This window comes from Triturus cristatus, chromosome 1_1 (genome assembly GCF_964204655.1).
Source record: "Triturus cristatus chromosome 1_1, aTriCri1.1, whole genome shotgun sequence".
Lineage (NCBI taxonomy): Eukaryota > Metazoa > Chordata > Amphibia > Caudata > Salamandridae > Triturus > Triturus cristatus.
In genome coordinates, this window is record NC_140579.1 from 1,067,705,997 (window position 1) to 1,067,732,533 (window position 26,537).

The 26,537-nt window shown below is 46.4% G+C and overlaps 1 protein-coding gene across 1 annotated transcript in view; it reads left to right on the plus strand.

Moving 5' to 3' along the window:
* Positions 1-26,537, plus strand: part of LOC146871549 (uncharacterized) — a 244,881-nt gene that overhangs the window by 200,908 nt on the left and 17,436 nt on the right. The window contains exons 3-5 of the mRNA XM_085647138.1: positions 23,614-23,758; positions 23,902-23,960; positions 25,544-25,654. Of these exons, the coding sequence (XP_085503264.1) occupies positions 23,614-23,758; positions 23,902-23,960; positions 25,544-25,579 (240 nt within the window). The 3' untranslated portion in view covers positions 25,580-25,654. The remainder of the gene's footprint in view (positions 1-23,613; positions 23,759-23,901; positions 23,961-25,543; positions 25,655-26,537) is intronic.

Here is a 26,537-nt window from a genome sequence, read left to right on the forward strand (position 1 = left end):
CAAAGAGATTAAAAGCATAATCAGAGCCTCCGGTCCTGACATAGAATTTAAAGCATAATCGACACAGAATTGAAAATTCTTGTTCATGAATGGTTAAAAATGTTTGATTATTTACAATTTACAAGCTAGCGGAGTTTATGTTAACCTTAGTACGTCTGTTTATGAATACTTCTTTTTTTTATTGTCATTCAAAAACCATTAAAATTACTCAAACGTTTAAAAAAGCAGTCTCAAATAAGCGTTGAGAAAACGGTAGTTTCAAACCCATATTGACAGCTCTTGCAGCCTGCTCTCCGAAATGCTGTGATTCTATTGCTTCTTACATAAGCAGTTTAACGTCTTACTTTGTCCTATCCCACAAGCCGTTTACTTTGTTTTTATCATTTGTACACAAGCCTCCTGTACTTAGCGGGGAGCCACCGGTCCAATTTACTGCGTTAGGATTTTACCTGCTCTGATGCATATCGCTGAAGTAAATCCGCTTTCAGACCCAAAATATCCTCTTGAAGTTTTCCATCAGTTTAAAAAGAACGAGAATTCACCCAATTAAAAATGGCAGACAATCTGAAACAAGGGCTTTCCGTCTCCGTTAACGATTACGGTGTTATGGCAGAGACTCTGTTGAATGGAGATAGTTCCCAATGCAAGATGGTCGTGACGCCCTCTTATACTCTAAAGAAGGTCATGGGTCAATGAAAGATGGCGGCGCCCATCAGAGGAGCAGCGCAAGCTTTGAGTCGTAGGAACCGGAGAGGCACTGCAGCCGGCCTAGAAGAGGCGCAAACAGAGGTTTCCGGGGCATGGCCCAGAAATTGCGAGCGGAGAATATAAGTGTGGAAAAGGGACGAAAGATAAAGGGGGCACCAGGAAAAGAGGTGAGGCAGCGCGCAATGGTGTGCTATTTGTCGAGTTTTCAGTTTGCCCATGTGTGTGTCACTTTCATGTTCTCAACGTGTTTTTGTGTATTTTACTGCATATGCGTGACAATAAGTCTAGCACACTTTGCTTGAGCACGCGGAGGAATTAGAGCGACAAGAACAGAAAGCACAGGATCAGAGAGAAAAGAGGTGGCATAGATCACAAGACGGCAAAAGTGAAAGCAGGGGTGCGCGCGCGCGACGGCAAACACGCGAGCGGCAAAAGGGAAAGTAATTCAGGGTCCATATGGCACCTTGGGCGCTGAAAGCTGGCGGCTGCGCGCGCTTGTGCGCGTAACAGCAAGCTGGTGGCCGGCTGCCTCTGGGTAGCACTTCCAAAGCCCGCTTACTAAATGTCTCGCTTGAGACAGCGCATGCGCTGGCTCAGGCGAGACCTAAAAGTGACCCTTTTTAGGTCTCGGCTAGCGTAGGCTGCGCAGACATGCGCAGTCTCGCTGGCGAGATTTTATGTTTTTGGGTAGCTTTCACTAGCCCCTCTTTTCCATTGGCTGGCGGTGGCCAGCCATTGGAAAAGAGCTTCAAGTGACGTACACTTTCCTCTTTTAGAGCCGTCCCAGTTGGACTGGCTCGTCTGACTTCCTGCTGGCGTAAAAGGTTTCTTATCTACTTTATGGGGCCAAACACATGGCCCCATAAAGACAAGAAACCTTTTAGCAGTCGAGGCCGTCCAAGTGGGACAGCAGAAAAAGGCGACGAAAACGTCATGGCGAGCGCTTATTATTTTCTTACTGTCACGCGTATGTCACTGTAATCCGTGATTTATCTGCAGGGAGTCCTTCTATGCCACACACAAGCACCTTCATGGCATTTTGTGCCACAGCAGTCCTTCCTAAATATCTCTAGCTTCCTTGCGTGGAGACAGTACAAGCAATTTCCGGGCGTGTAAGATCCACAGAGCCGTGTTTTTTGTCTCGCAGTTTTATATAGCTCGAATTCAACCTGGAGGTATCGGGGCGCTTTACAGGAGCACCAGCTGTTCCAGACGGGCACATCCATGTTTTGTTAGGCGCGGGGAGATGAAGTGATTTGCCCAGAATCACAAGAGGTTGAGCCGCAGAGACTCGAACCTGGTTACCCAGCTTTGAGGTCATATGCTCTAACCGTTAGGCCACATCTTAATGAGTCCAGCCTGCAGGGACAGGGGCCCATGTACTTACACTCCAGAGTGTGTCACTCTTAAGTTTATCAGTCCTGTGTTTCTCTCCTGAGGTTATCACTCCTGGATGTATCACTACTTGGTGTCATTACTGAGGGTGTCACTCCTGAGTGTTTCACTGGGGCGTGGGGGAGAGCAAACAACCCCGTACTGGTCACCATGTTCTATTTGTATGCCGATGCTTGTTTAAACCCGAGAGGCACACTTCGCACGTACTGTAATGTACAAACTATGCACAATCTGTCATGCTCAGTCTTCTGAACGAAAGGCAGCTACCGTTGAATAAATAAACATTGATTGTGTCTCCCAGCTGTTTCACATGCAGACCCCACAGAGGGCAGTGCTTCGATGCGCACCCTCTGAGCTTTGTAACACTCACTTGCAGCCTCCGACTCTGTACACCTCCAGAGCCACACACCTATTCCTATGTGTACCTCTCCTGTGTCCCTGGCCACACGCTTTCTCAGCGTACTGAAACTCCCCTGGATGTCTAGCTCCTCTTTATTCCTCTTGGCGCTATGTCGTATGCTACAGGCGCAGTGCTGTGAGGAAATGAGGCGCCCTCCCTTGATCGGTAGCAATCAGAGTATGTCAGGCATGTGAGGGGCACCGACCACCAAAAAATACAATAATTCTGTTTTAATTGCAAGCCTTCAGCTGTTCCACAACTACAACGTGTCAACAACATCGGTAGTTATAGGCGCACTGTTGACACATTCTGTAGTGTGCACACCACACACACACTTGACACGTACTGTAGTGTACACACCACACACTTGACACATACTGTAATGTACAAACTATACACAATCCGTCACCATCAGTCTTTTGAATGAAAGGCAGCTACCGTTGAATAAACACTGATCGTGTCTCCGAAGTCCGCGCTCGGCATTACTCACAGTGAGGACTCCAGAATCTTCCTTTCAGAAACTGTTGCTAAGCTCGAAACTGCATTAAAGGTTTGCAAGATTTGGCTCCCTCTAACCCACGGCTCTAACCTTCATTAGGTACGCCTTCTGTGTTGTGTACCATTCCCATTGTACCCTTCACACTTTGTAGCACACAGTGTAGACAAGGGTATTCATAGACCAGTGTAGACACTTTCTAAACAAAAGGAGTTCTATGTGGTTCGGCGAAGTTGCAAACCCTCTGCAAGGGTTAACTGGTCAGCTTTCAGTTGACGATTGCTGCATTCAGGTGTTAAATTGGTACTAATACGGTGTGGCTTTGCTCATACACTATTAGTAGTTGTTAAACTGTCAAAAAAATGAAATATTACTGCTACATATTGTGCCACATTGTGTTACATATTCGACTTTCCTTGCTGCATAATTAGGTCAACCCTATTCTTCACTGCCACTTAATTCTAGTGGCCATGCTATAGTGCTTTATAGTGTTTAATTAGCTGATGTAAGAAATACCTCATGGGCAGATATTTCTATTGTTCTGGTGTCAATCTGGCACTGACCAGATGTGGCAACAACACCTTGTCACAGCCTGGAGTGCTGGTCCATTGGCAGAACCCCCAATCTGAAGCAAGAATAAACAGTATACATGGGTTGCGGGTCATTATATCCAAATAAGTTTTTCTGGCCCTATAGATTTTGTTTCCAACTATCGCTATCATGTACTGCTAGTAATTGCGGCCTCCGTGGTGGTTCTTTCTGGCTTATCTGTACGTCATAGACATTTTCACCATTCAGAAATAAATAAATCTAAAGGGAAAGTTGAAAGAAATGAAGGGCGACAGCAGCTCAAGTATTTAGGATTAACAAGTCAGGATTCATGGTGTTACAGTTCGCATGAAGCGCACAACAGGAAGCAGCTACGGATAGGTCACATTAAAGTACTTAGTGTCATGTGACACAGAGCGCCACTGTTGGACTTGGCCCTTTTTGCAGGGTCATCCCTGAACTTTTTTTTGCCTATCTCCTATATTTTTTCTGACCTGTTGTTGGCTGTTTTATGACTCTGGGCACTTTACCACTGCTGATCAGTGCTAAAGTGCATATGCTCTCCCCTATGTAAATTAATGTATGATTTGTGATTCCATGATTGGTTGGTTTGGTTTACCTGTCAGACCCTAGTACAGTGCACCAGGAGTGCCCAGGGCTTGTAATCCAAATACTGCTGGTGGGCTTGCAGCACTGGTTGTCTAACCATTCAAACCTGCCTCTGCTAGGCTGTGTGTATTCTTTTGTCTGGAGTTTGAGTGACAGGGCTGGGGAATTCCAGGAGACAGGGTGAGGTGCCCCAGTGGTGAATAGAGATCTGCATCTAGATGGGTGGGAGGAGTTGCACCTGGGACCTGAATAGGGCTGTGCCTGCCTTCCACAATGCTGGCTCCACCCCCTGGGGAGCGGTGGATGTCTCTGCCCTGCACAGTGAATGAAGAGAAGGAATCCTGTCAACAAAGTGCTCCAGTGCTGTACTTGCCTTCCACAATGCTGGCTCCACCGCCTGTGGGGCGTCTAATGTTTCTGCCCTGCACTGTGAAAGGAAAGGAGAAGTCTGGTAAACAGAGTGCTCAGGAACTGGTTTGGACTGGGCAAAGACCCCTCTGCCTTCAGAGGACAAAGGATTTCTGGGTATAAATATTGGGACCCTGATCCCAAGAATTTAGATCACTTTGGGAAAACAAGAAGAACCTCTGCTGAGGGAGGAACCAGAAGAGGCTGCGGAGGAAACTGTCCCTGAAACTGGGGGATTGGCCTGCAGTGGTTGCCTTACTGCAAAAGAGAAGAGAAAGGAACTTTGTGTACTTTTGCTCAACTTGTGAAGGATCTCCAAGGGCTTGGAATAGAGCTTGCCTCCTGCTGAAGTCTCAAGAACAAGACTTCACCCCCCAGCTCCCCAGAGTTCTTTGGAAGTGCCTGCTGCTGTTGGGCCTTCTGAGGGACTGCGTGTCGCAAGGAGCTGGAAGCGCGACTCAAGAAGGAGAAGCGTGCTGCCGTCGGAGCTGTTGTCGTCGCATCGCGTAAAGTGTGTCGCCGCTGCAGCATTGCATCGAGCGGAAGCATCTCGCATCATCCAGGAAGTGTCTCGCAACGCCGAAGAAGCGTGTCGCCATCGCAGCCATCGTAGCCGACGCATTGCACCGCATCAAGAGAAAAGTCTCGCATCGAGGAAGAAGCGGGCAGCCATGGTAGTTGTCGCATTGCACCGCATCAAGAAAAGCGCCTCGCATCCACGGAGAAGCGTGCCGCCGTCGGAGCTGCTGTTGTCGCATCGCGTAAAGGGGTGTCGCCGCTGCAGCATCGCATCGAGCGGAAGCGTCTCGCAACGTCGGAGAAGAGTGCCGCTGCCAAGGCCGCTGTCGTCGCATCGCGTAAAGGGTGTCGCCGCTGCAGCTGATGCGTCGAGTCTTCTCGCAACATCGGAGAAGCGTAACGCATCTGGAAGATCTTCACGTCTTTATTTCTTTGCACCAAAAACTTCATCGCATCAACATCGTTGCAACACTTTCGTTGCCCTGCTTGTCGCATCTAAAAGGTACATTGACTTAAAGTGTTGCATTTAAGAACTTAAGAGAACTAAGCAAAATCCTACCATTTAAAAGTAACAGTATTGTGTGTTTTTGTCGGTTAATGGTCTTGTGGTAAATCTATATAAAGAATACTTATTTTTGATATAAAACCTGTGTGGTGTCCATTTGTAGTGTTGTCCCTTGATTACTGTATGTGTTCACAAATGCTTTACACACTGCCTCTGAGATAAGCCTGTCTGCTCGTGCCAAGCTACCAAGGGGGTGAGCAGGGGTTATTTTAGGAGTGTACCCCCTTACCCTGACTAGAGGCGAGGGTCCCAATTTGTCACAAGTGCATACCTGTGCCAACTAGAGACCCCCAAGTCTAACAGCCACCCTCTGACACAAATGTCATCTGATAAGTAATGTAAACCCTTCTCCCCACCATAATAAAAAAAAGATTCAACCAGGTCTGGACTGGCCGAAAAGCAGCAGCAAATGCTGTTCAGTGTGCCCATTCACCCTGCCAATAACAAGGATTACTGCCTTCACTATTGAAAAACATAGCCAATAGGTCTCTCCTTTGGGCCCTTATAAATATTTAGTTATGCAGCACAATATCCTTAGTTCTACAACATCAACCGTTGCATGGCTAAACACTTATAAGGTCCCGAAGGCGAGACCTATTGGCTATGCCAATGCTTGTTTGGCAAAGTGCCTAGCTGTAGTTTTTGAACCCTAGCTCTACCGGCACCTAGGAAAAACCTAGCAAACCTATACATTTTTGAAAACTAGACACCCAGGCGAATACAGGATGGGGTGACTTGACTGCCTCTCACCAGGTTCTGTTACCCAGATTCCCTTGCAAACCTAAAAAATTGTCCAAAAAACCCACATTTTCCTCACATTTCTGTGGTGGAAAGTTCTGGAATTTGCTTGGATCCACAAATTTCCACCCACCCCGCGTTCCCCAAAGTCTTCCGAGAAAAACAGTACCTCACTTGTGTGGGTATGCCTAGTGCCCGCGACAGGAAACGGCGCAAAACGAAACATGAACACGCCACAATTTCACAGTGAAAAATGACCCTTTTTTGTCAAAGTGCCTAGCTGTAGTCTTTGAACCCTAGCTCTGCCGGCACCTAGGGAAACCTAGCAAACCTATACATTTTTGAAAACTAGACACCCAGGGGAATACAGAATGGGGTGACTTGACTGCCTCTCACCAGGTTCTGTTACCCAGAATCCCTTGCAAACCTAAAAAAAGTCACACAAAAAACACATTTTCCTCACATTTCTGTGGTGAAAAGTTCAGGAATCTGCATGGATCCACAAATTTCCACTCACCCCGCCTTCCCCAAAGTCTTCTGAGAAAAATGGTACCTCACTTGCATAGGTGTGTCAAGGACCCGCGACAGGCAAAGGCCCAAAACCTATTGAGGCGACTTCAAAATTACCTATCACAAACCAACCTGGTTTTGCAAGGGGGGGTCCCATGAGTTTTTGGCCCAGGGCTCAGCGACCATCTAGGGAAACCTACCAAACCCATACATTACTGGAAACTAGACACCCGGGGGAGTCCAGCAAAATATGGCTTGCGTGGGTTCCCTAATGTGTTGCTACCCACAATCCCCTGCAAACCTCAAATTTAGCTGAAAATATAACTTTTTTTCTGAAATTTCTGTGTTGGAAAGTTCTGGAATCTACATGGATCCACAAATTTTCCACCACCCAGTGTTCGCCCAGGACTCCCAATAAAAATGGTACCTTACTCACGTGGGTGGGTCAACTACCCGCGACAGGCAAGGGCTCAAAACCTATTGAGGAGACCTCAAAATTACCTATCACAAAACAACCTGGATTTGCAAGGGGGGGTCACCTGGGTTATCATGGGAAACTTCCAAACCCGCACATTTCTGAAAAGTAGACACCCGACATCCAGCGAGGTATGGCTTGCGTGGGTCTCCCAACATTTGCCTACCCAGAATCCCCTGCAAACCTCAAATTTAGCTGAAAAAATCTTTTTTTTTCTCTAATATCTGTGTGGAAAAGTTCTGGAATCTCCGTGGATCCACAAATTTCCTTCCACCAAGCGTTCCCCCCCCCCCCGGGTCTCCTGATAAAAATGGTACCTCACTTGTGTGGGTAGGCAAAGTGGCTGAAACAGGATATGGCCCAAATCGTATTGTGGAGACTTAAAAAATTACCTATAATAAAACTACCTGGTTTTGGGGGGGGGCACCTGGTTTTTTGGCCCCGGGCTCGCCGCCATCTAGTGAAACCAACCAAATCCACACATTTCTGAAAACTAGACACCCTGGGGAGTCCAATGAGGTATGGCTTAAGTGGATCCCCCAACGTTTCCCTACCCGGAATCCCCTTCAAACCTCAAATTTAGCTGAAAAAAACACATTTTCCACATATTTTTGCATGGAATCACAGTGCTGGCAAAAATATCCTACCACCCAGCGTTCCCCTTGTTCTCCCGAGTAAAATGATACCTCACTTGTGTGGGTGTCCAAAGCAGAACTGGCTAAAAATTAATTTTTTAAAAAAGTAGTGCTTTGAATTCTCTGTGCTATACTCTAAATCCCTATGTTTTGGGCTCTTCCTAGCCACAGGCCTTTCGCCCACCCACACAAGTGAGGTATCATTTTACTAGGGGAACGCTGTGTGGTAGGACATTTGTGCCAGCACGGTGATCCCACGCAAAAATGTATGGAAAAAGTGATTATTTTTTAGTTAAATTTGAGGTTTGCAGGGGATTCTGGGTAGGAAAACGTTGGGGAATGTTTGGGTTTGGTAGTTTTCCAAGATGGCCGCCGAGCCCGGGGACAAAAACCAAGGTGACCCCCCCCCCCGCGCAAAACCAGGTTGTTTTGTGATGGGTCATTTTGATGTTGCCTCAATAGGGTTTGGGCCCTTGCCTGTTGCGGGTACTTGACCCACCCATGCAAGTGAGGTATCATTTTTCCTCTGAAGACTTTGCGTAAGGCGGGGTGAGTGTAAATTTGTGTATCCACGTAGATTCCAGAACTTTCCCACACACAACTTTGAGAAAAAAGTTAATTTTTCAGCTAAATTTGAGGTTTGCAGGGGATTGTGGGTAGGAAAATGTTAGGGGACCCATGCAAGCCATACCTCGCTGGACTCCCCCGGGTGTCTACTTTTCAGAAATGTGTAGGTTTGGTAGGTTTCCCTAGATGGCCGCCGAGCCTGGGACCAAAAACTCCTGGGACCCCCCTTGCAAAACCAGGTTGTTTTGTGATAGGTAATTTTGATGTCGCCTCAATTGGTTTTGGGCCCTTGCCTGTCGTGGGCACTAGGCCTACCCACACAAGTGAGGTACCGTTTTTGTCAGAAGACTTTGGGGAATGCAGGGTGGGTGGATTTTTGTGGACCCACGCAGATTCCAGAACTTTCCACCACAGAAATGTGAGGAAAATGTGTTTTTTTGGACAAAGTTTTAGGTTTGCAAGGGATTCTGGGTAACAGAACCTGGTGAGAGCCAGCCAAGTCACCCCATCCTGGATTCCCCTGGGTTTCTAGTTTTAAAAAATGTACATGTTAGCTAGGTTTCCCTATCTGCCGGCTGCGCTAGGGCCCAAAATCCACAGGTAGGCCTATTGCTAAAAACAACTCCGTGCCTAGTCGACTTTCTGCCTCCCTGGGGGGATGTCGGGGGGGGGGGGGTGTTGCCCTGATATGCCCCCAAGGGGGGCAGAAACACTGTGGTTATTTGTTTTTGGATGGGGGCGTTGGTGTGCCCATTCTGGGCAGCCCCAACCCCCACGCATATAAAAAGCCAACGTAATCGTTGGCGTCTAGTGGGCTTTTTGTCCCTCGGGGGGCGGATTGGGGGATACTGCCCCCATCTTTCCCCGGGGGGCTGAAAGGCTGTAATTGTTGCGGGTGGGGGCATTGACATGCTCGTTTTGGGCAGCCCCCACCCTAATTAAAATTTGCCCAAAAAAATCTGTGGCGTCTAGTGGGCTTTTTGCCCCCCACCCACGCCCCAGGCGGGGCAGATTGGTGGCTAATGTCCCCATCTGGCCCCCAGGGGGGCAGAAAGTCCACTAGACGCCAGGGAGTTTTTTTGGGCAAATTGTAATTAGGGTGGGGGCTGCCCAAAACGGGCATGCCAATGCCCCCACCCTAATTAAAATGTGCCCAAACAATCCCTGGCGTCTAGTGGGCTTTTTGCCCCCCCCACCCGGGCAGATTGGAGGCTTCTGCCCCATCTGCCCGAGGCTGTAATTTGTGTGGGGGTGGGGGGTAGGAATGCCCGTTTTGGGAGCCACCGCCCTATTCAAAATTGTCCCCAAAAAATCCGGGGCTACTGCCCCATCTGCCCCCCGGGGGGGGCGGGAAGGCTGTTATTTTTGCGGGGGAGAGGGTGGGGGGCATGGGCATGCCCGTTTTGGGAGCCCCCACCCTAATTCAAATTTGCCCAAAAAAAATCCCTGGCGTCTAGTGGACTTTTTGCCCCCTCCCCCCGGTGGGGCAGATTGGGGGCTAATGCCCCCATCTGCCCCCCAGATTCCGTCATGAGCATCGAAGGGGTTAAAGTGAAAACGCGATGCGAAAGTAAACACGCAGCTGCCTTTGCGGTACCACGCTTGTTGTTCCAGTCTGCAAATTCTGCGGCAGTTGGAGGTTAACTGGTAAGTGCAGTTTCTTGTACCTTTTCTTTTTTCTCATCTTTCTCTGCCCTTTTTTTGTCCGCTTTCTCCTCTCTGCTTTCTCCTCTCTGCTTCTGTACACCCCTCGCCCTCTCAGAGCAGCCTGCTGTGCTGGACCACGACGGCTTTCTTCTCTCATGCCCCCCGTGTGCCCGGGTTCTAGAAGCTGAGAGACTGAAGGGCCATCAAGGCATAGCGAGCACCGTGGACGCTAGGCAGGATGCGCCCCTCATCCTGCGTCAGCACTTGTTAAACAATGTCTGCCCACGCCTCTTTCTTCCTTTCCAACCCAAACAATCTGACCCGCTAAATAAAATACCGCTATAGTGAATCGGAAGCGGCGCGCTGCATATTACTTTGACCTTAGAAGGATGAATGGCTGAATGAGCCCGCAGGTTGCAGCACAGCGCACTGATGTTCGCAAGGAACCATCTTTCCAACATTATCATTCTGCACGAGTGGCTGATATTCGAGCTTCAAAATATTGGTCCAAACAAATGTAGTCGATCCATAGTGCCTCGGGCAGCATGTGAACGTATCGATACGTGTGACGCGTGCTCCTTGTTTCATGTGCGTGCTGTAATGGCTCTGTGGCTCTGACGGGGAAGCGCCGATTCTGCCGTGAGATATATTTCTCCTTCGCAGGCGTGCGTGGGTAAATGTTCATACAGTCCACGGAGGAGCCTGGCTCGTCTTAGGCACACCGCAAACACACATTTCAGTGCCCGCGTCCAAAGGATCGCAGCAGCGAGAAAGCAATTATTAGCGCTTGCAAATACGCGGCCAAGACTGGCAATATTAGATCTGGAAGCAGGCTTGCGTTCTGCCTGCCAATGTAAATGTGTGCGCAGGGAAATGTAGTAGGGATGAGTCTAAAGCTGGTGTGGTGAAACGTCGTATAATCAGCTGAACGTTTACTAATGCCTCTGCAAACGCACATGATCTTTCGATAAGTGTCTTTCGTTCTGTTGGGGTGGGCTGCACCAGTTCTTGTGGTAGCATCATTTGGGGGAGAGGATGTAGTCTCACGGCTAGAGCTGCCGACTTTGGAGCTGGGAAACCAAGGTTCGAGCCTCGTGGTCGAGTTCACATACTGTGGTCCTGAGCAAATCACTTAATCTCCCAGTGCCTACCAAAAAACAAGCATTAAAAATGCAATAGGTCTCGCCTTTCATTAAAGTTAAAGCCATTTGCTTTGCTATACAATATCATTAGCAAAGCAAATGGCTATAACTTAATCTCAAGGCGAGACCTATTGCATTTTCAATGCTTGTTTTCCTGAATATCAGGGCCCTGTTAATTTTTCTTTGCAAACTACATCATCGAACTTCAACAGGTTTATTTGTGGTGTGGAATATTTCTCACAGCTGTCATAAATGGCCATTCGAAGCTCAAAGGGATCTGTCTCTACAGCATTGTTGTAGAAATGGAAGTGAGTGAGGAAACGTTTTCTTGTGATGACCCTTTTGGTTCCAAATTGGAAAGATACAAATAGGGCAATGGGATCCTGCCTCAGTATCTAAGATGTACGAGTATGTTTTACAGGGCCATTCTTCCACTTTACTCTTTACTGCTTTTCATGTTTTTAATCCTCATCTTTTTTATTTTGTTGTTGCATTACTTAAATCTTGGTTAAAGCGTCACAAATGAGGGAATTGAGCAATAGCATAACCCTTTGACTTTTTTTCAAAATTTGATTGATTTTGGTTTTATATAGTGTAAACCTAAATATACTTTTTCTTTTAAATTGGCAAATTCCTATTACTCCTAATGGAAAGACCGTTGTGGCATGGGCTAAGGAGCAACATTAGACCACCTTTGAAACTGAAAAGAATATCGTGACTAGCTGTACGCAGAACAGGTGTTAAATCAAGTTATTTATCCTACTGGGCTTTGCACCAGCTTTGAGACCTCTATGTCTTGTTACAAATCTCTGCAAGGTGGGTATGGTCTACATTCATTCCAATGCGACTTCCCATTAAATTGGGTTATAAAAGCATCTATTATTGGAGAACCTAGTGCTAAGGTTGCTTTGGAGGCGTAGGGGTGATTTTGCTATCTGAAACTCAATGTAAACCCTGTTTCTGAAGGACTAACTGAAGATAAATAACCATCGTTCATTTAAGAATAATACAGAGAGGCAAGCTGTCAGTCAAAATATTGGCGTAAATAATGGCACCCCGTTTAAACACATACGGGACACGAGTTGGAGTGAAAACCAGAAACTTGACTTTTGTATTTCAACCCTATTTGCTTAGGTGATATTTCATGAGGCCTTGATTAAACTCGAGGTTGCAATAGCCATGAACGGAACTTCGTGTTGGCTGATTCAGTTATTGTACCAGAAACCATAATTGTAAAGTACACTTTTACACTGACCTCTTTGAATATGTACAAATGCAGTCATATATTAATGAAAGCAATGAGTTAATCAAGTTGGAGGTCCTCTGTGGTAAAATGTGACGTAATAACTAGGCAGCAATATTTTCCTTAGTGAGTTTGCGCTACCGTATAGTGAATTAATACATTAAAAAGCACGAGATACTAAGAGTACTTGCATGTACCTTGATGATTAAAGACCTTTTGCACTTTTCATTATAAAGGAAAAAGTAAGGTACTACACTTAATTCAATGTGATGTCTGCCATATAAATATCCATTATTAGATACTGGGCTAATGAAATTAGGCAGCAGTGGTGGTATAATTTTCTTTCCACAGGAAATGGAAATGCATGACAAAGAAAGACCATTTATGAAGAATACACACTTGTATGGAACCTTATGTCTTCATAAGCTTATTTTGACATTTGAACACCAGTGAATGCATAATAGGTGTCAATCCTATCGTACATGCCAGGGTTTCCTAATTATGAAAGTCGTACGTGTTCAGCACCCTATTCAAAATGTTATTCTTGAACAATTAATGATTTTGGTTTGCGAATAATCACAGGACTTCCCTTTTAGTCACAATGTTCATACCATCACAGTATACAGTAATGTGTCAACCGTATACACTGCTGCACTCGGCAGAAAAATGTCTTGGTCACATTTCTGCCTTTTCTCCTGATCTCTTTTTTCCCTACTTTCATATTTTCTACTTTTCTGTCACTCTTTCACATGCTGCATTTTTCTGCTTTTCTGTTACCTTCTTGCGCTTTCTGCATTTTTCCACTTCTTCCTCTTAACACTTTTGTGCCTTTTCCTCACCGTGTCCCCACCGCTGCTCTTCACCCACGGCACCACTGGTTCCCACCTCCTAGCTGTCCAGCCCTCTCCTCACGCTTCCTAACGGTGGCCCCTGTCCAGCCAAGCCGCTGATGTGCCAAAGGCCCCTGGACCATGCCCAGCACCACAGACCCTGGTCCTCAGACCGTCCACCGCTACGACGCCAACATCCTCCAAGCCCTCAACACCGGATGCCTGCCACAGGGCATCGCCAAATGATACCCAGGGCCCTTTTTCCTGCAGAAACTACAGCTGCACCTCCTTCTGCCACCACACCCCAGCTTCACCCATAACACGACCGACAATACCTGACCCGACCGCCTCAGCTGTATTCTGCTCAACACACACTCCCTCCACAAACACGCCCCGGGACCTACTCGACTCCATCTATCCCGACATCGCCTTCCTCACAGAAACTCTGATGAACTCCACCTACGCCAACGACATAGCTACAGCCATAGCGGACAGCTACAAGAACATTCACAAGGGCCGCATCAACAAACCAAGTGGAGGCATCGCCATCATACACAAAAGCACCCTATGCCTCACCACCCACTCAGACGACCACTCGATCAACATAAAGCACCTCCACTTCCAGGTCTAGACCAACCTGAACACCACCCTCCATGGCACCCTCATCTACAGTCCCCCGGACCCTGTCCACCCTTCAGTGACTAAATCATCGACTTCATCGCACCCCACGCTCTCGCCTCCATAGACTACATCCTCTTCTGGGACCTCAACTTTCACCTGGACAACCCACACGTCAAGAACACCGCGTCCCTGCTGTAAAACCTCACCACCGTTGAACTAAAACAAGGGGTCACCTACCTAGCCCACTCAGCAGGACACATGCTTGACCCCATCTTCTCCACCAGCGACAATATCACCGTCAGCCACACCTCTGAGCTCCTTTGGACCGACCACCGCTGCATCCACTTTTCCTTCACCAAACCCACCCTACACCAACACACCCACTGCTACTCTCACAGAAGTTGGAACAAGGTCACAGAAGAACAGCTCACCACCCCCCTCAGCAAAACCCCACCACCGACATCCGGGTGCGCTAATACCTCAGCACACAACCTTCATCGATGGATCCCCAACTGCACTGACACACTGGCTCCCCTCAAGTAAGTCCCAAGCAACCGACACTCCAAAAAAGCGAGCTGGTACTCTTCCCGCCCTTCATGAGTCCAGACACACCTGTTGACAGCTCGAGAAGAGATGGAGGAGCAGCAGGAACCTGGATGACCGCTCAAGCTATAAAACCGCTGTCACAGCACACGACTACCTCATTAGAACAACAAAGAAAGCAGCCCTCCAAGAAAGGATCAACACCAACGCTCTCAATAGCAAAGAACCTTTCACCTTGGTCAAGGAATTCACCAAACCCAGAACAGTGGGCAAACATCCCTCCCTCCCAAGACCTCTGCAGCAACCTTGGCACCTTTTTCCACCGCAACATTAAGGAGTAACACGACAGCTTCAACAGCCTCAATACCCAAGCACCTCTCGCCCAACACGCAAACCACCGGACCCCAGCAGACCCTGCTCAGCTGGATTACCTTCACCGCTGACGACACCCTCAAGATCATGAAGAGCATCCACTCCAGAGCACCCTTGAACCCTGCCCTCACCACTTCTTCAACAGAGCCGGCACATCCATTGCCCCCAAACTGCCACACCATCAACTGCTCTATCACATCCGCCACCTTCCCGGAACACTGGAAACACGCAGAGATCAACCTCTTGCTGAAGAAACCCTCTACGGACCTCATGAACTTCAGACCCATCTCTCTTCTCCCCTTCCCAGCCAAGGTCATCGAGAAGGCCATCAACGCCCAACTTTCCGAGTTCATAGAAGCGAACCACATCCTGGACCTCTTTGAATCTGGCTTCCGAAGCACTGAAACCACCCTTCTCGCTGCCACAGACGACAGCCACATCCTCAATTGATGCGAAACTGCAGCCCTCATCCTCCTGCACCTCTCGGCCGCCATCGACACGGTCTGCCACCATACCCCATATGCACAAGACTCTACAATGCCGACAAAGCCCTGAAATGGATCCGTTCCACTCTGAACCCACAGAGATCAGCTGCGGAGTGCCCCAGGGCTCCTCCCTGAGCCCCAATCTCTTCAACATCTACATAGCCCGCTCGCAGCCATCGTCTGGAACCACAGACTCAACATCGTCTCCTATGCCGCCGACACCCAGTTGATCCTTTCCCTCACCAACAAACCCACAGTCGCCAAGAACAACTTCCACAACTGGTTTAAGGCTGTCGTTACCTGGATGAAGGACAACTGCCTCAAGCTCAACTCAGAGAAGACCAAAATCCTCATCCTGGGCTCCACCCCCTCCACCCGCAGAGCTTGGAATTCCTCCCCCCCCCCCCCAACTCCCACAGAGCACGCACAAAACCTTGGAATCATCCTGGACTCCTTGCTCACCATGAACAGCCACATCAATGCAGTCTCATCATCCTGCATCTACACGCTACACCTGCTCCGAAAGATCTTCAAGTGGATCCCCACCGAGTCCAGAAAGATGGTCATCCACGCACTCATCAGCAGCAGACTTGACTACGGCAGTGTACTCTACGCATGCATTACCCAGAAACTCCTCCAGAAACTGCAGAACATTCAGAAAGCCTAGGCCAGACTCATCCTCCATATCCCCCGCTGCAGCCACATCACCAGCCCCCTGAAAGACCTCCACTCTGGCTCCCAGTCAACAAAAGAATCACCTTCAAGCTCCTCACACGCCTACACAGCCCTCCCCGACACGGGACCTGCGTACCTCTACCACCACCTCTCATTCCACGCACCCACCAGAGACCTCTGCTCCGCCCTTCTGACCTTGGCCACAGTCCCGCGTATCCACAAGACCATCGCTGGAAGAAGATCCTTCTCCTACCTTGCAGCAAACACCTGGAACACCCTACCTCTACACCTCAGGCAATCACTGTCACTGCCTCAATTCAGGAAGGACCACAGCACCTAGCTCTTCGACCGAACTGCAGTGCCTTCTGTTCTGCGATTCTGCAGCCCTCCCATAACTCCCCTGTGCCTTGAGACCCTTACGGGTGAGTAGTCCCGCATTACAAGTCACCTGATTGATTGAGTATATTTGGGTACTTAACCAGTAGTTAACTAACCACCTTAAGCTAAGGTGGCCAGATTTTGTAAACCGTGGAATTTTGCAAAAATAGAAGGACTACAATTCTACATCAACCGAGGCGCACAAAATGACTCAAATGACAGCATTCATCAACCTAGAAACACCGAAAATGAGGCACTAAGGAAACACATCAAATGTAACTTTTAACCCAGTATCATGTGTGTTAATTAACTTGTTTTCTGATAAGAGCTGTTAAGTAGTCCTGCCTTAGAACCAAGAAAATGGGGCTCCCTCCAGCTTGGCCCTGTCTGAAAACCGGGACATGGAATTTGCTGAAATCTGTCGACAGCTGGTGAAAAAACTGGGACAGTTTTGGCAATCCGGAACACACGGTCACCCTACCTTACGTTTAACTCGTACAAAAAATACATCTTAACACGCAGAGGCTGGAAGAACTACCTGCCACTTCAGTCTGTCCCTAGGAAAGTGAACTAGAGCTTCTGGATGGCTTCTAAGTAAATTATGTCTTAAGAGCTAAGAGCGACCACCTCCCTTGTTATGTCACGTTTCAGCAATGCAAACGGACCTTACTTTGAGGAGTCTCACTCTCATTGCTAAGATGATTTAAAAAACTCCAGACAGCCACAGCAAGATAGCTGCTCCGTTCTCTCCGCCCCCCCTCTTTCCCCTCCCTCTGCATCAATCTTCTCCAATCTCTCTCTCACCTCCGTGAACGCTCCTCCATCTTGTTCTCTTCCGCCCCTTCCTTTCTCTCTTCCTCACCCTCCTCTTTCTCACTTCTCACTGTACCCTCTCTCCTCCTCCACATGCCCTCACCTAGTTCACCATCCTTTTCTCTCCTTTCTTATTCCGCCTTGCCCTTGTGCCTTTTTAGGTCTCGGCCTGGCGAAAGCAGCGCATGCGCTGCTCTGCCAGCAGAGGCCTTTTGGAATCGATACGATTCCAGCGTGCACGCGGGGAGACAAACGAGACAAAAGATGTGCACGCGGGGATTGGATGCTTTACTGGCGGAGTGATACTCTGGGGACTTTTCTTCGCCACCAGTAAAGGCAGTCCCCGCGTGCACATCTTCTGTCCGCCCTGTAAAGAGCCGTTCGTGTCCCATGACGGGCCGCGCTTGTTTAAACTACGACCTGCTTCCTACATTTACTCTTGTCTGGAAACACTGACAAATATCGGAACACATTGTTTTGGCTATAGTGATTTGCCCAAGGTCACACAGTTTAAGCGGCTCTAGGTCTACTGTGGCATAGCCGATGGCAGCGTTGCAGGCCGTGTTTCCTGGCATGGCTGTCCTGTATGGGATCATTCCAGTTTTTTATTATAAATCTTTCCTTGTACAGCTTGTGCATGTTACAGGATTGTTAAAAAATAAAAAAGCGAAGGACGATAAATCCACATCAGATGGTCCCAGCTGTGTTCATGTCCAAAGCAGCGCCGTGTGAACTCTCCACTTAGAAAGTGTTGGTGTTCACGTGACGAAGCACTGTGAAGCCATCCTGTGGTAGCACTTTAGAAAACAGACTGTCACTTTAACGGCGCCTGTGCCTTTCCTCGGCGTGTGCTGTTGTTTGCCCACCTTTGTGGTGAAAGGTCCGATGTGTGAGTGTTTTTTAGCGGCTGCACTGCATTCTTTCATCACACCTTCAACGCTTTAACCCCACCCCCTGCTGCCGGGTGCGCCTAGAATCCCTGGGGGCGCCTCGCCCTCTCCCCTGACATTGCTCACATTGTGGGCACTGCCGGCAGCTACCCCTCACTGCTGTGCTGCGGGGTCATTGCTGCTGGGAAGCGCACCAGGCGGCTCCCTCTGACAGCAAACAAACACTGGCAAAACCAGCGGACGTGTTTTGTAAATCACTCCGTAAGTCCAACTATTTGGCTTTGCCAATGCTTGTTTTCAATAGGATTCGCTTTTCACCATCCGCAGCATTATGTCGCCAGGAAGATACTTTGAGGGCAAAATTCCATGATGACAAAATTTTCCTGGAAAAAAATGTAGCTAATAGGAATTATATTCTTAGTTATCAGTAAAGGAGACATAAACCATTAAAATAAAGACATGCCTCTAATTAAAAACCCAAGGGATATTAATAGAGCAGGCTGAGGCATTATTCCGAGAGTTGGACCGAATTATGTGACAGGGTTAACTAAATTATGGGGCAAAAAAGGGAAATAATGCAGCACGTTTAGAAACGTTATTACTTCACTATTTTGTATTTTTGTACATGTATTAACACTGTATGGACGAAGGCGTCACCTCACTAATATCGGTGTAACATCTAAATGCAGAAATGAACTGAAAGGGGAACTTGTCTCCATGTGACTAAGGCCTATCACTGCGCGGCAACACGTGGTTGGTTTTAGTAATTTATGAGCTGTTAGGGCTAGATACAGCTTTTTTAATTAATGTATGCAATTCTTCAGAAGGTGGTGGATTGTTTGGCACGGGTGGCAAATCCATATTTAAGCGGATAGCGGTGCATTTGCAGAATCACATAATTCCAGTGACCCAGCTAAGAGGAGCTATAGGGGAAGGATTTGGTTGGTTCTTTTAGGGTTCATAGTTAAGATTGGGTTTTAAGATGGATTTAGGGTTAGGATCAGAGTTGGGGTTGATCAGGTAGATTTGGGGTTAGGATCAGGGTTGGTGATGTAGATTTATGTTTTAGATAAGGGTTAGTGAGGTAGATTTGGGTTAGTCAGGGCTATGGTTTCTGAAGAAAATGTAGGGTTAGGATTGGGCTTGGTGAAGTAGATTATGGTTTAGGGTTGGTGAGGTAGTTTTATGGTAAGGGTCGGTGAGTGAGTTTTATGTTTGGGATCAGGATTAGATTTGCTAAGGTAGATTTAGGGTTGGGATCAGGGTTAGGGTTGGTGAGGTAGATTAGGGTTAAGATCAGGGTTGCGAAGGTAGATTTTGGTTTGGGATCAGGGTTAGGGTTGGTGAGGTAGATTAGGGTTAAGAGCAGGGTATGGGTTGCTGAGGTAGATTTAGGGCTACGGCTGGTGAGGTATATTTAGGGTTAGAATCATGATTAGGGGCTGCTGTGCTAGATTTAGGGTTAGGATAAGGGCTAAGGCTACATGGGTTGATTCAAGATGAGGGTTGCTGAGGTAGATTTAGGGTTAGAGCCAGGGTTGTGGTTGCTGAGGTAGATTTAGTTTTGTTGTAATTGTTGTTATAATTATTAGTGATTTGTAAAGCTCATAGCTACCTAGACACGGCTTCTTACCACAAGCCTCCTCACTAAACCAAGGGCAATCAAACCATCACATGACAATTATAGTGATGGAAACAGGCAAGTTTTAAACTGCATCCGGAAAACTATGAGCGATTTGCAGTCTCTCAGTGATTGTGGCGGTCACACCAGAGCTTATGGTAGAGAATAGCAAATGCCCGGCCACCCCGGAGGGACTTCCTTATCCTAGGAACCATTGCCAGGTCCTTATGGCTAGAACAGAGAGCACACTTTGGAACATATATTTAGACACCAACGGTCTCCGATAAATTGGCCCAGTATTGGCGAGGCACTTGTGCATGTAGCATAAGGTCTTAAATTGGACTCACTGCTCAATAGGTACCCAGTGCAAAGTCAGCAGCAAACTAGCTGAGGTGGTGAACCTGGGTGGATGAAGAAGTAAACGGGCTGCCACATTTTGAACACTTTGGAGCCTTTCGAGCAGGGATTTTGCAGCACCCAGATATAAAACATTACTGTAAACCAGTCTGGAAATCACCAGAGCCTGGACTACTGTTGGTTGAACAGAGACCGAAAACTATTCCAAGATTCTGTTTAGCCATTGAGGGATGCCAAAGCACATGGCAGCCACCTTATTTATCTGGTGACGCAGGGACAGCTTGTCAACTAGGCATGCTCTCCCAGACTTTTCACCACCTGAACTGGGAAGGGGGTTCTACCCATAGTAGATGGCCAAAGATGAGGACCCTAAAGATGGGGCTGATTGGCCACCAGCAAAACCTCTGTCCTGTCCTCATTCAGTTTCAGTGAACTGATATTCATCCAAGCTGAAACTTGGGCAAGGCATATATTAATGTCTTCAGCAATGCGGTTTTCCTTGGTGGATAAGAGTGTCATCGGCATACAAAAAATGTGTAACCGCATGGGATTCGATTCCACAATGTCGGCAAGAGGCCTTGCATATTGATTGAACAGAAGTGGGCTAAGGGTAGAACCCTGTGGCTCCCCTGAGGCAAGAGGGTGTGACTTGGACTTGTATTGATAAGTGTCCCTGAACGTTGCGATATACAGGAAATATCTTAACCACGACAAGGCTGTGCCCTGCACTGCCATTCCTTCTAGTTTGTGAAGCAGAGTGGAGTGATTCTCTGTGTTGAATGTGGTGCTGAGATCAAGAAGAATTAGCGCCACCGTCCTACCGGAGTCTAATTGTCCTCGTAGATATTACATCACACCAAGAAGGGCAGATTCAGTGCTATGGCCAACCCTGAAGTCTGATTGTGAAGAGTGCAGTATCCCATTTAGCTTAATGTAGGATGTAAGTTGCAGATTGACATGTTTTTTCAATACCTTAGGTAGGGTAGGCAAGAGGGAAATGGGTCTATAGTTTGACCATTTGAGAGGTCCAGGTTGGGCTTTGTGAGTAGAGGTGTGACTAAGGCCCACTTCCATGCTAAAGGAACAAGGCCTTCCACCAAAGAGACATTCAGAAACTAGATGACATGTCCCATAGTTGAAATGGCCAACTTACCCTATACAAAAGTGGGGTAGGTTTAGGATGAGAGTCAGGGTTATGGTTACGGAAGAAGATTTAGGGTATCAGGATTGGGGTTGGTGAGGTAGATTTAAGGTTAGAGGCAGCGTTACGCTTGCTGAAATAGATTTAGGATAAGGGTCAGGATTATGGTCAGTGAGGAAGGTTTAGGATGAGTCGGGGTTATGATTACTTAAGAAGATTTAGTATAAGGATTGGGTTAATAATAGGGTTAGTATCACGAATGGGTTTGGTGAGATAGACATGGTTAGGGCTGGAGATGTAGATTTAGGTTTAGAGTCAAGGTTAGGGTTAGTGAGGTAGTTTTTGGGTTAGGCTCAGGATTAGGATTTGTGAGGTAGATTTAGGGTTAGAATCGAGGTTGGTGAGGTAGAGTTAGGGTTGGGATTGGGGTTAGGGTTGCTGAGGTAGATTTATGGTTCCAGTCTGTGTTAGGGTTGGTGAGTGTAGTTTCATCAAGGAGTCTGTTATAGAAGTCTAGTTATTACTGACTCACAACAAGCTGCAGATTGCATAGCATGTAACATGGTAATAAACTGTGCAAAAAGGGTCATCTCACCCAATGCATCCACGAGACCTCGAACCAAAGGAAGAATATCTTTAACATTTTCCGAGAAATATCAAATCCTGAAGCGCTGCAAAACTCTCCATCATTTAATCCATCACTCACAACACAACACATCGGAGCCACCTTACCGAGCTATTAAACCCCCTGCCCCTCACTCTACCACACCATATTGTCACTTTTAATCTCATGTTAAATCAATGAGGACATTGTTCCGGGTTGGAGGTGAGAAATATACACCTGCTCAACTAGGAGATGGAAAGATCAGAGAGTAAGACTCATGACATGGAAGGAAGTGACAAATCTTGCCAATAAAAGTGAAGCCACCAGCCTCTTAGTTGAACCATACCCGCCTCAACCATGAAGACACTTCTTTCAACCCTAACAGCTGACATTAGAAGCAGGGGTAACGCTTGCCTTGGCAATGGTACAGTTCTGACTCTTTGAAACAGTCATCACCTCCTTGTTACATACACCTCGGTGAGACCCCCAAGTGTTGTCCAGCGATCAATTGGGGTCAAAGCTTGCATATTCAGGCAGAATCTTGGAAAGCAACTTCACAGGCAGTTGCAAGAACATGTTGACCACAACATCATCTGGAACGTTTGCCTGTCAGGCTACAGACCGTCTCAAGGTGTAGACTGCGTTTGGAAAATATCATAGAAGACCTCATTGTCACCCATCAGCCGTCAAGTGGTCCTGATTGTTCTTGGTCTCTGGGCACTCGATCATAAAGTGATCCATATTACCTTATGGTAGAGGTGTAATGGATGGACAAAACCTTCAGAAATTGATTGTGTTATCAGGGACGGCCCTTAAGTTTACTTCGTCATTTCCTCACAACTGGAGCAGCAGATAGGAGTAAAATAATCAGTTTCACCCCTACCAAAAGTGCAATGCGGAGTTGTTCAGGGTGTACGGGGGTGGTCCTTCCTCTACTTTTTTTATATCTACATGCTTATTGGGCTCAAACTAAATCATCATCTGGTAAAATGACAGATGTGCACATGCAGTACTCGGGTACAAGTCCGCTGTGAAACGAGAGCAAACAAGCAATGAAAATGCAATAGGTCGCACCTTTAATTAAATTAAAGCCATTTGCTTTGCTATGCAATACCATTAGCAAAGCAAATGGCTTTAGCTTAATAAAAGGCGAGACCTATTGCATTTTCAATGCTTGTTGTTAGTGAAGCTGCCCCTGTTTCTAGCCCTGTTAGTGAAACTTCGAAAATACTTTTCACTTCTCCAAAGCCAGAACAATTGGCTTCGACGTTTCTAGTTTTCTCGTTACAGGCGTGTTTTCACATCAGAACACGCCTGTAATACGAAATAATGTAGGCCCTGTTTAAGAACTATCATGCTCTCACAGCGATTACAAGACCCTTAAGTGTGCAGTTTTGTAATTCCTTCAGTACCCATATAAATCGGAGTTTATCAATCTGCGACCTGAAAAGGGAAGTGCGATCTGTTGTAAGTGTAGTTTAGTGTCATGCCTGTCTTTTCTAATTAACGTTTTGAATCAGCTGAGAAAAGTTTTCTTGGCATTTGTTAAAATAGAGCCAAAGGGCTATTGTACTGCTGCACCACCATCCTGTGTGAAACATTTGACATGTTTAGAAAGTCGCCATTTACTCCTGTAAAAGCAGTACTTAATGCCAGTGTCCTTCTCACTGATTCTAGGTCCAGGATGTAACAGGGGACCTCTTTTCCTGCCCAGCCACAGACTCTTTAGCACACTGCATTAGCGAAGATTGCCGCATGGGAGCTGGCATTGCAGTCATTTTCAAGAAGAAGTTTGGCGGTATTAAAGAATTGAAGAATCAGAGTGAGTTGTGGGATACTTGAGGAGGAACTTATCACAGAAGATACCAGTCTTACGTTTTGGGCATTGATATTTTTTTTATATGCATGGGGGAAAAACAGCTAGCTGCTGCAAGCATTTTGATTCAGTGTTGACTTTACGTTTAGATAAGAAGACTGGAGAAGCTGCTTTCCTGAAGAATGGGGACAGATATGTGTATTATCTGGTAAGGGCCAATATTCTACTTTTTAAAACTATATTTTAAAATATATGTATTTGTTGAAACAGAAAACGCAGAACACTGTCACGCGTAGCTTAGTGTTGGAGTTTGGGATGTTGCTTTTATAGCTGTTAGTTTGATTATCAAATGGAAGACGAAACGGGAGACACAGCCATACCACAATAGTTTTTGTAACCACATAGTTATTTCTAGAGGTTGTTTACAGAGTGACGAAAGCAGTAGGTTGTGTCTATGAACATTGTGGGCAGACTGAAAAAAGGTTGTGAGCGACTACCTTGTATATTTTTGGTGAGGTTGCTTTTGAGAGATGCTGGGTTGAGAAGGTACGATTTGTGGTAAGTATTGAGAGCCGGGAGAGATGGATTGGCCTGTAGGCCCTCACGGAACGGAATCTGGATGGTGCAGAGGGAGGGGGCATTGTTCACAGACAGGTTATTGTTAGCTGAGCACAGCTTTCGAGTGATAGAAGGAGCTGAATAGATAGGGTCCAGATCAGGTGTTGATTGCCGTCGAGAAAAAGGATAGGTGCTTAAAATATACTCGATTGCTTATCAATAACTTGTCTCCTGGTATGAAGTGTGCTTGCAGTGTGTTAAGTTGAAGTTGCAAAGTTAAGCATTTTCTCAATGTTGAAAGGAACAAGTACTCGAGTAGTCTGTTGATATACAGTTAATGGAATTTGGAGAATGTAACTGATGGATCTGAATGATTCTAGTCACATTTTCGAGTCCTAGTACAGTATATGTTTTGTCAGTGGAAAAAGGTACTAGGCTTTCAGGCAAGAAAGTTGTTCAGGGGCATGGTTTAAGGGACACAGAAAGCTAGTGTTGTGTGTGTGGGTGGGTGGGTGTGTGTGTGTGAAGTTTAATCTTTTATAATATTTTTTTTTTGCTTTTAACCAATTGCCTCGCACATCCACGTTTTGTCTCTCTCTTACTCCCCTATGCAGCACTTTTGACTCCACCTGTTAATTCATTCCCATGATTTTATGTAATTTGTCTAAGAAACCAGTCCCCTACATCTTCCAACTGTCTCTTGCTGCTTTATCCTGTTATTCCTTATCTATATCGACTATGTCGACTGAGACTTATGTTAAAGTATTGCCTTAACCTTGTTTCTAAACCTGCCGCTATGCTTTGTTTCTGCTAACTCCTTCCAGCCATGTACTTGTACGTATTGCATTGATATATTCTTGTTGTGAGTCTGGCTATGTTTGTTTTCTTATCGCTGTGGTTGTAAATGTACACTATTGCAGGATGTAACACCTGATCTTTATGTGTTTTATAAATACATGAAATCTTTAATTCTGTTAGCCCATTTTACCTGAAATTTGTCTCCCTTTTAGAAACTCTTCGGGTTAGTCGCATTAATCTCCCCGGCAAATTGACCATCTCGTGAAGTGTTACATGGAGCAATTCTGCTACATTGCTTTCAGATTCTGAAGGGCCACGTGATGAATATACCATTTTACCTTTGGTTACTGTTATGGCATGACATTCTCTCCAATACCAACACCTGAAATGCTACTTTTCTATTGTAATGCCACTCTCACCTATTTCCCTTTGTAGATCACAAAAAAAGGCATCCGACAAACCAACTTATGAGAGTCTGCGCAAGAGTTTGGAAGCCATGCAAGATCACTGTCTGGCTAATGGAGTCAAGAGCGTGTCTATGCCAAGGTACGTAGATGGAGTTGGTAAGATACACTACCTACATTAACGGTTGTCGGAATCCATTGTGCCTTAATGCTCTGGTAGATAGGCAGAGTTGGTCATTTCTGTCTTCTAGGTAGTATTTCCTGTTAGTGAAGACTGTAGTGTGTTCTCTTGGCATACAGTCGCAAAGTTGATGATGCGTGTGGCCTATTTATTCTTTAGGAGCGTTCAAGAGCTCTTGGTGATGCTGTCTGTTAAGCAGCACTGTACTGCCATGAATGATAGGAATTAGGAATCTCATTTTCCTACTTCTATGCTTTGATTGAGTTACAGAGGTCATGATTCTTGTTCTCCAATCCTTGGTAGGCTTTCAGAGTTGGTGATAATGAGTTCTAAATATTCTTGCATGACGATAGAGTTAAAAGTTGTGGTCTCCTTATGCTTTTGCACATCTACAGGTGCACAATCTTGAAACCTTAAAACATTAATAGCATTAGTGAAATGCAAGCAAGGGATGCTGCTAGGGATGTCTTTGTTTATTTTGTTTGGAACGCTGATTCAACTGGTGAAACGAGCTTTGATTATTGCTGGGAGTGGGTCTTCAGGGGAATGTATAGATTATTTGGTCAGTCATTTTGGCACATTTCCTAAAATATAAGTGTATGCAGAAAGATGCTCAAGCATGTCTGTTCACTGAGTTTATTATACTTTGAAACTTGTGGACCGTGATTTGTGTAGATATACTTAATGAACCGCAGCACAGTGTTGAAAATTAGAGTAAATGTTGTCACATCGTTTTTGAATTTTTTTATTGCGACTCTCCAAATGCCTTGATGTCCTGTTATGTTAGGCAGATTTGTAGATCGCATTATCACCCGAGAGGGAATCCTCATACTGAGCAGGTGTG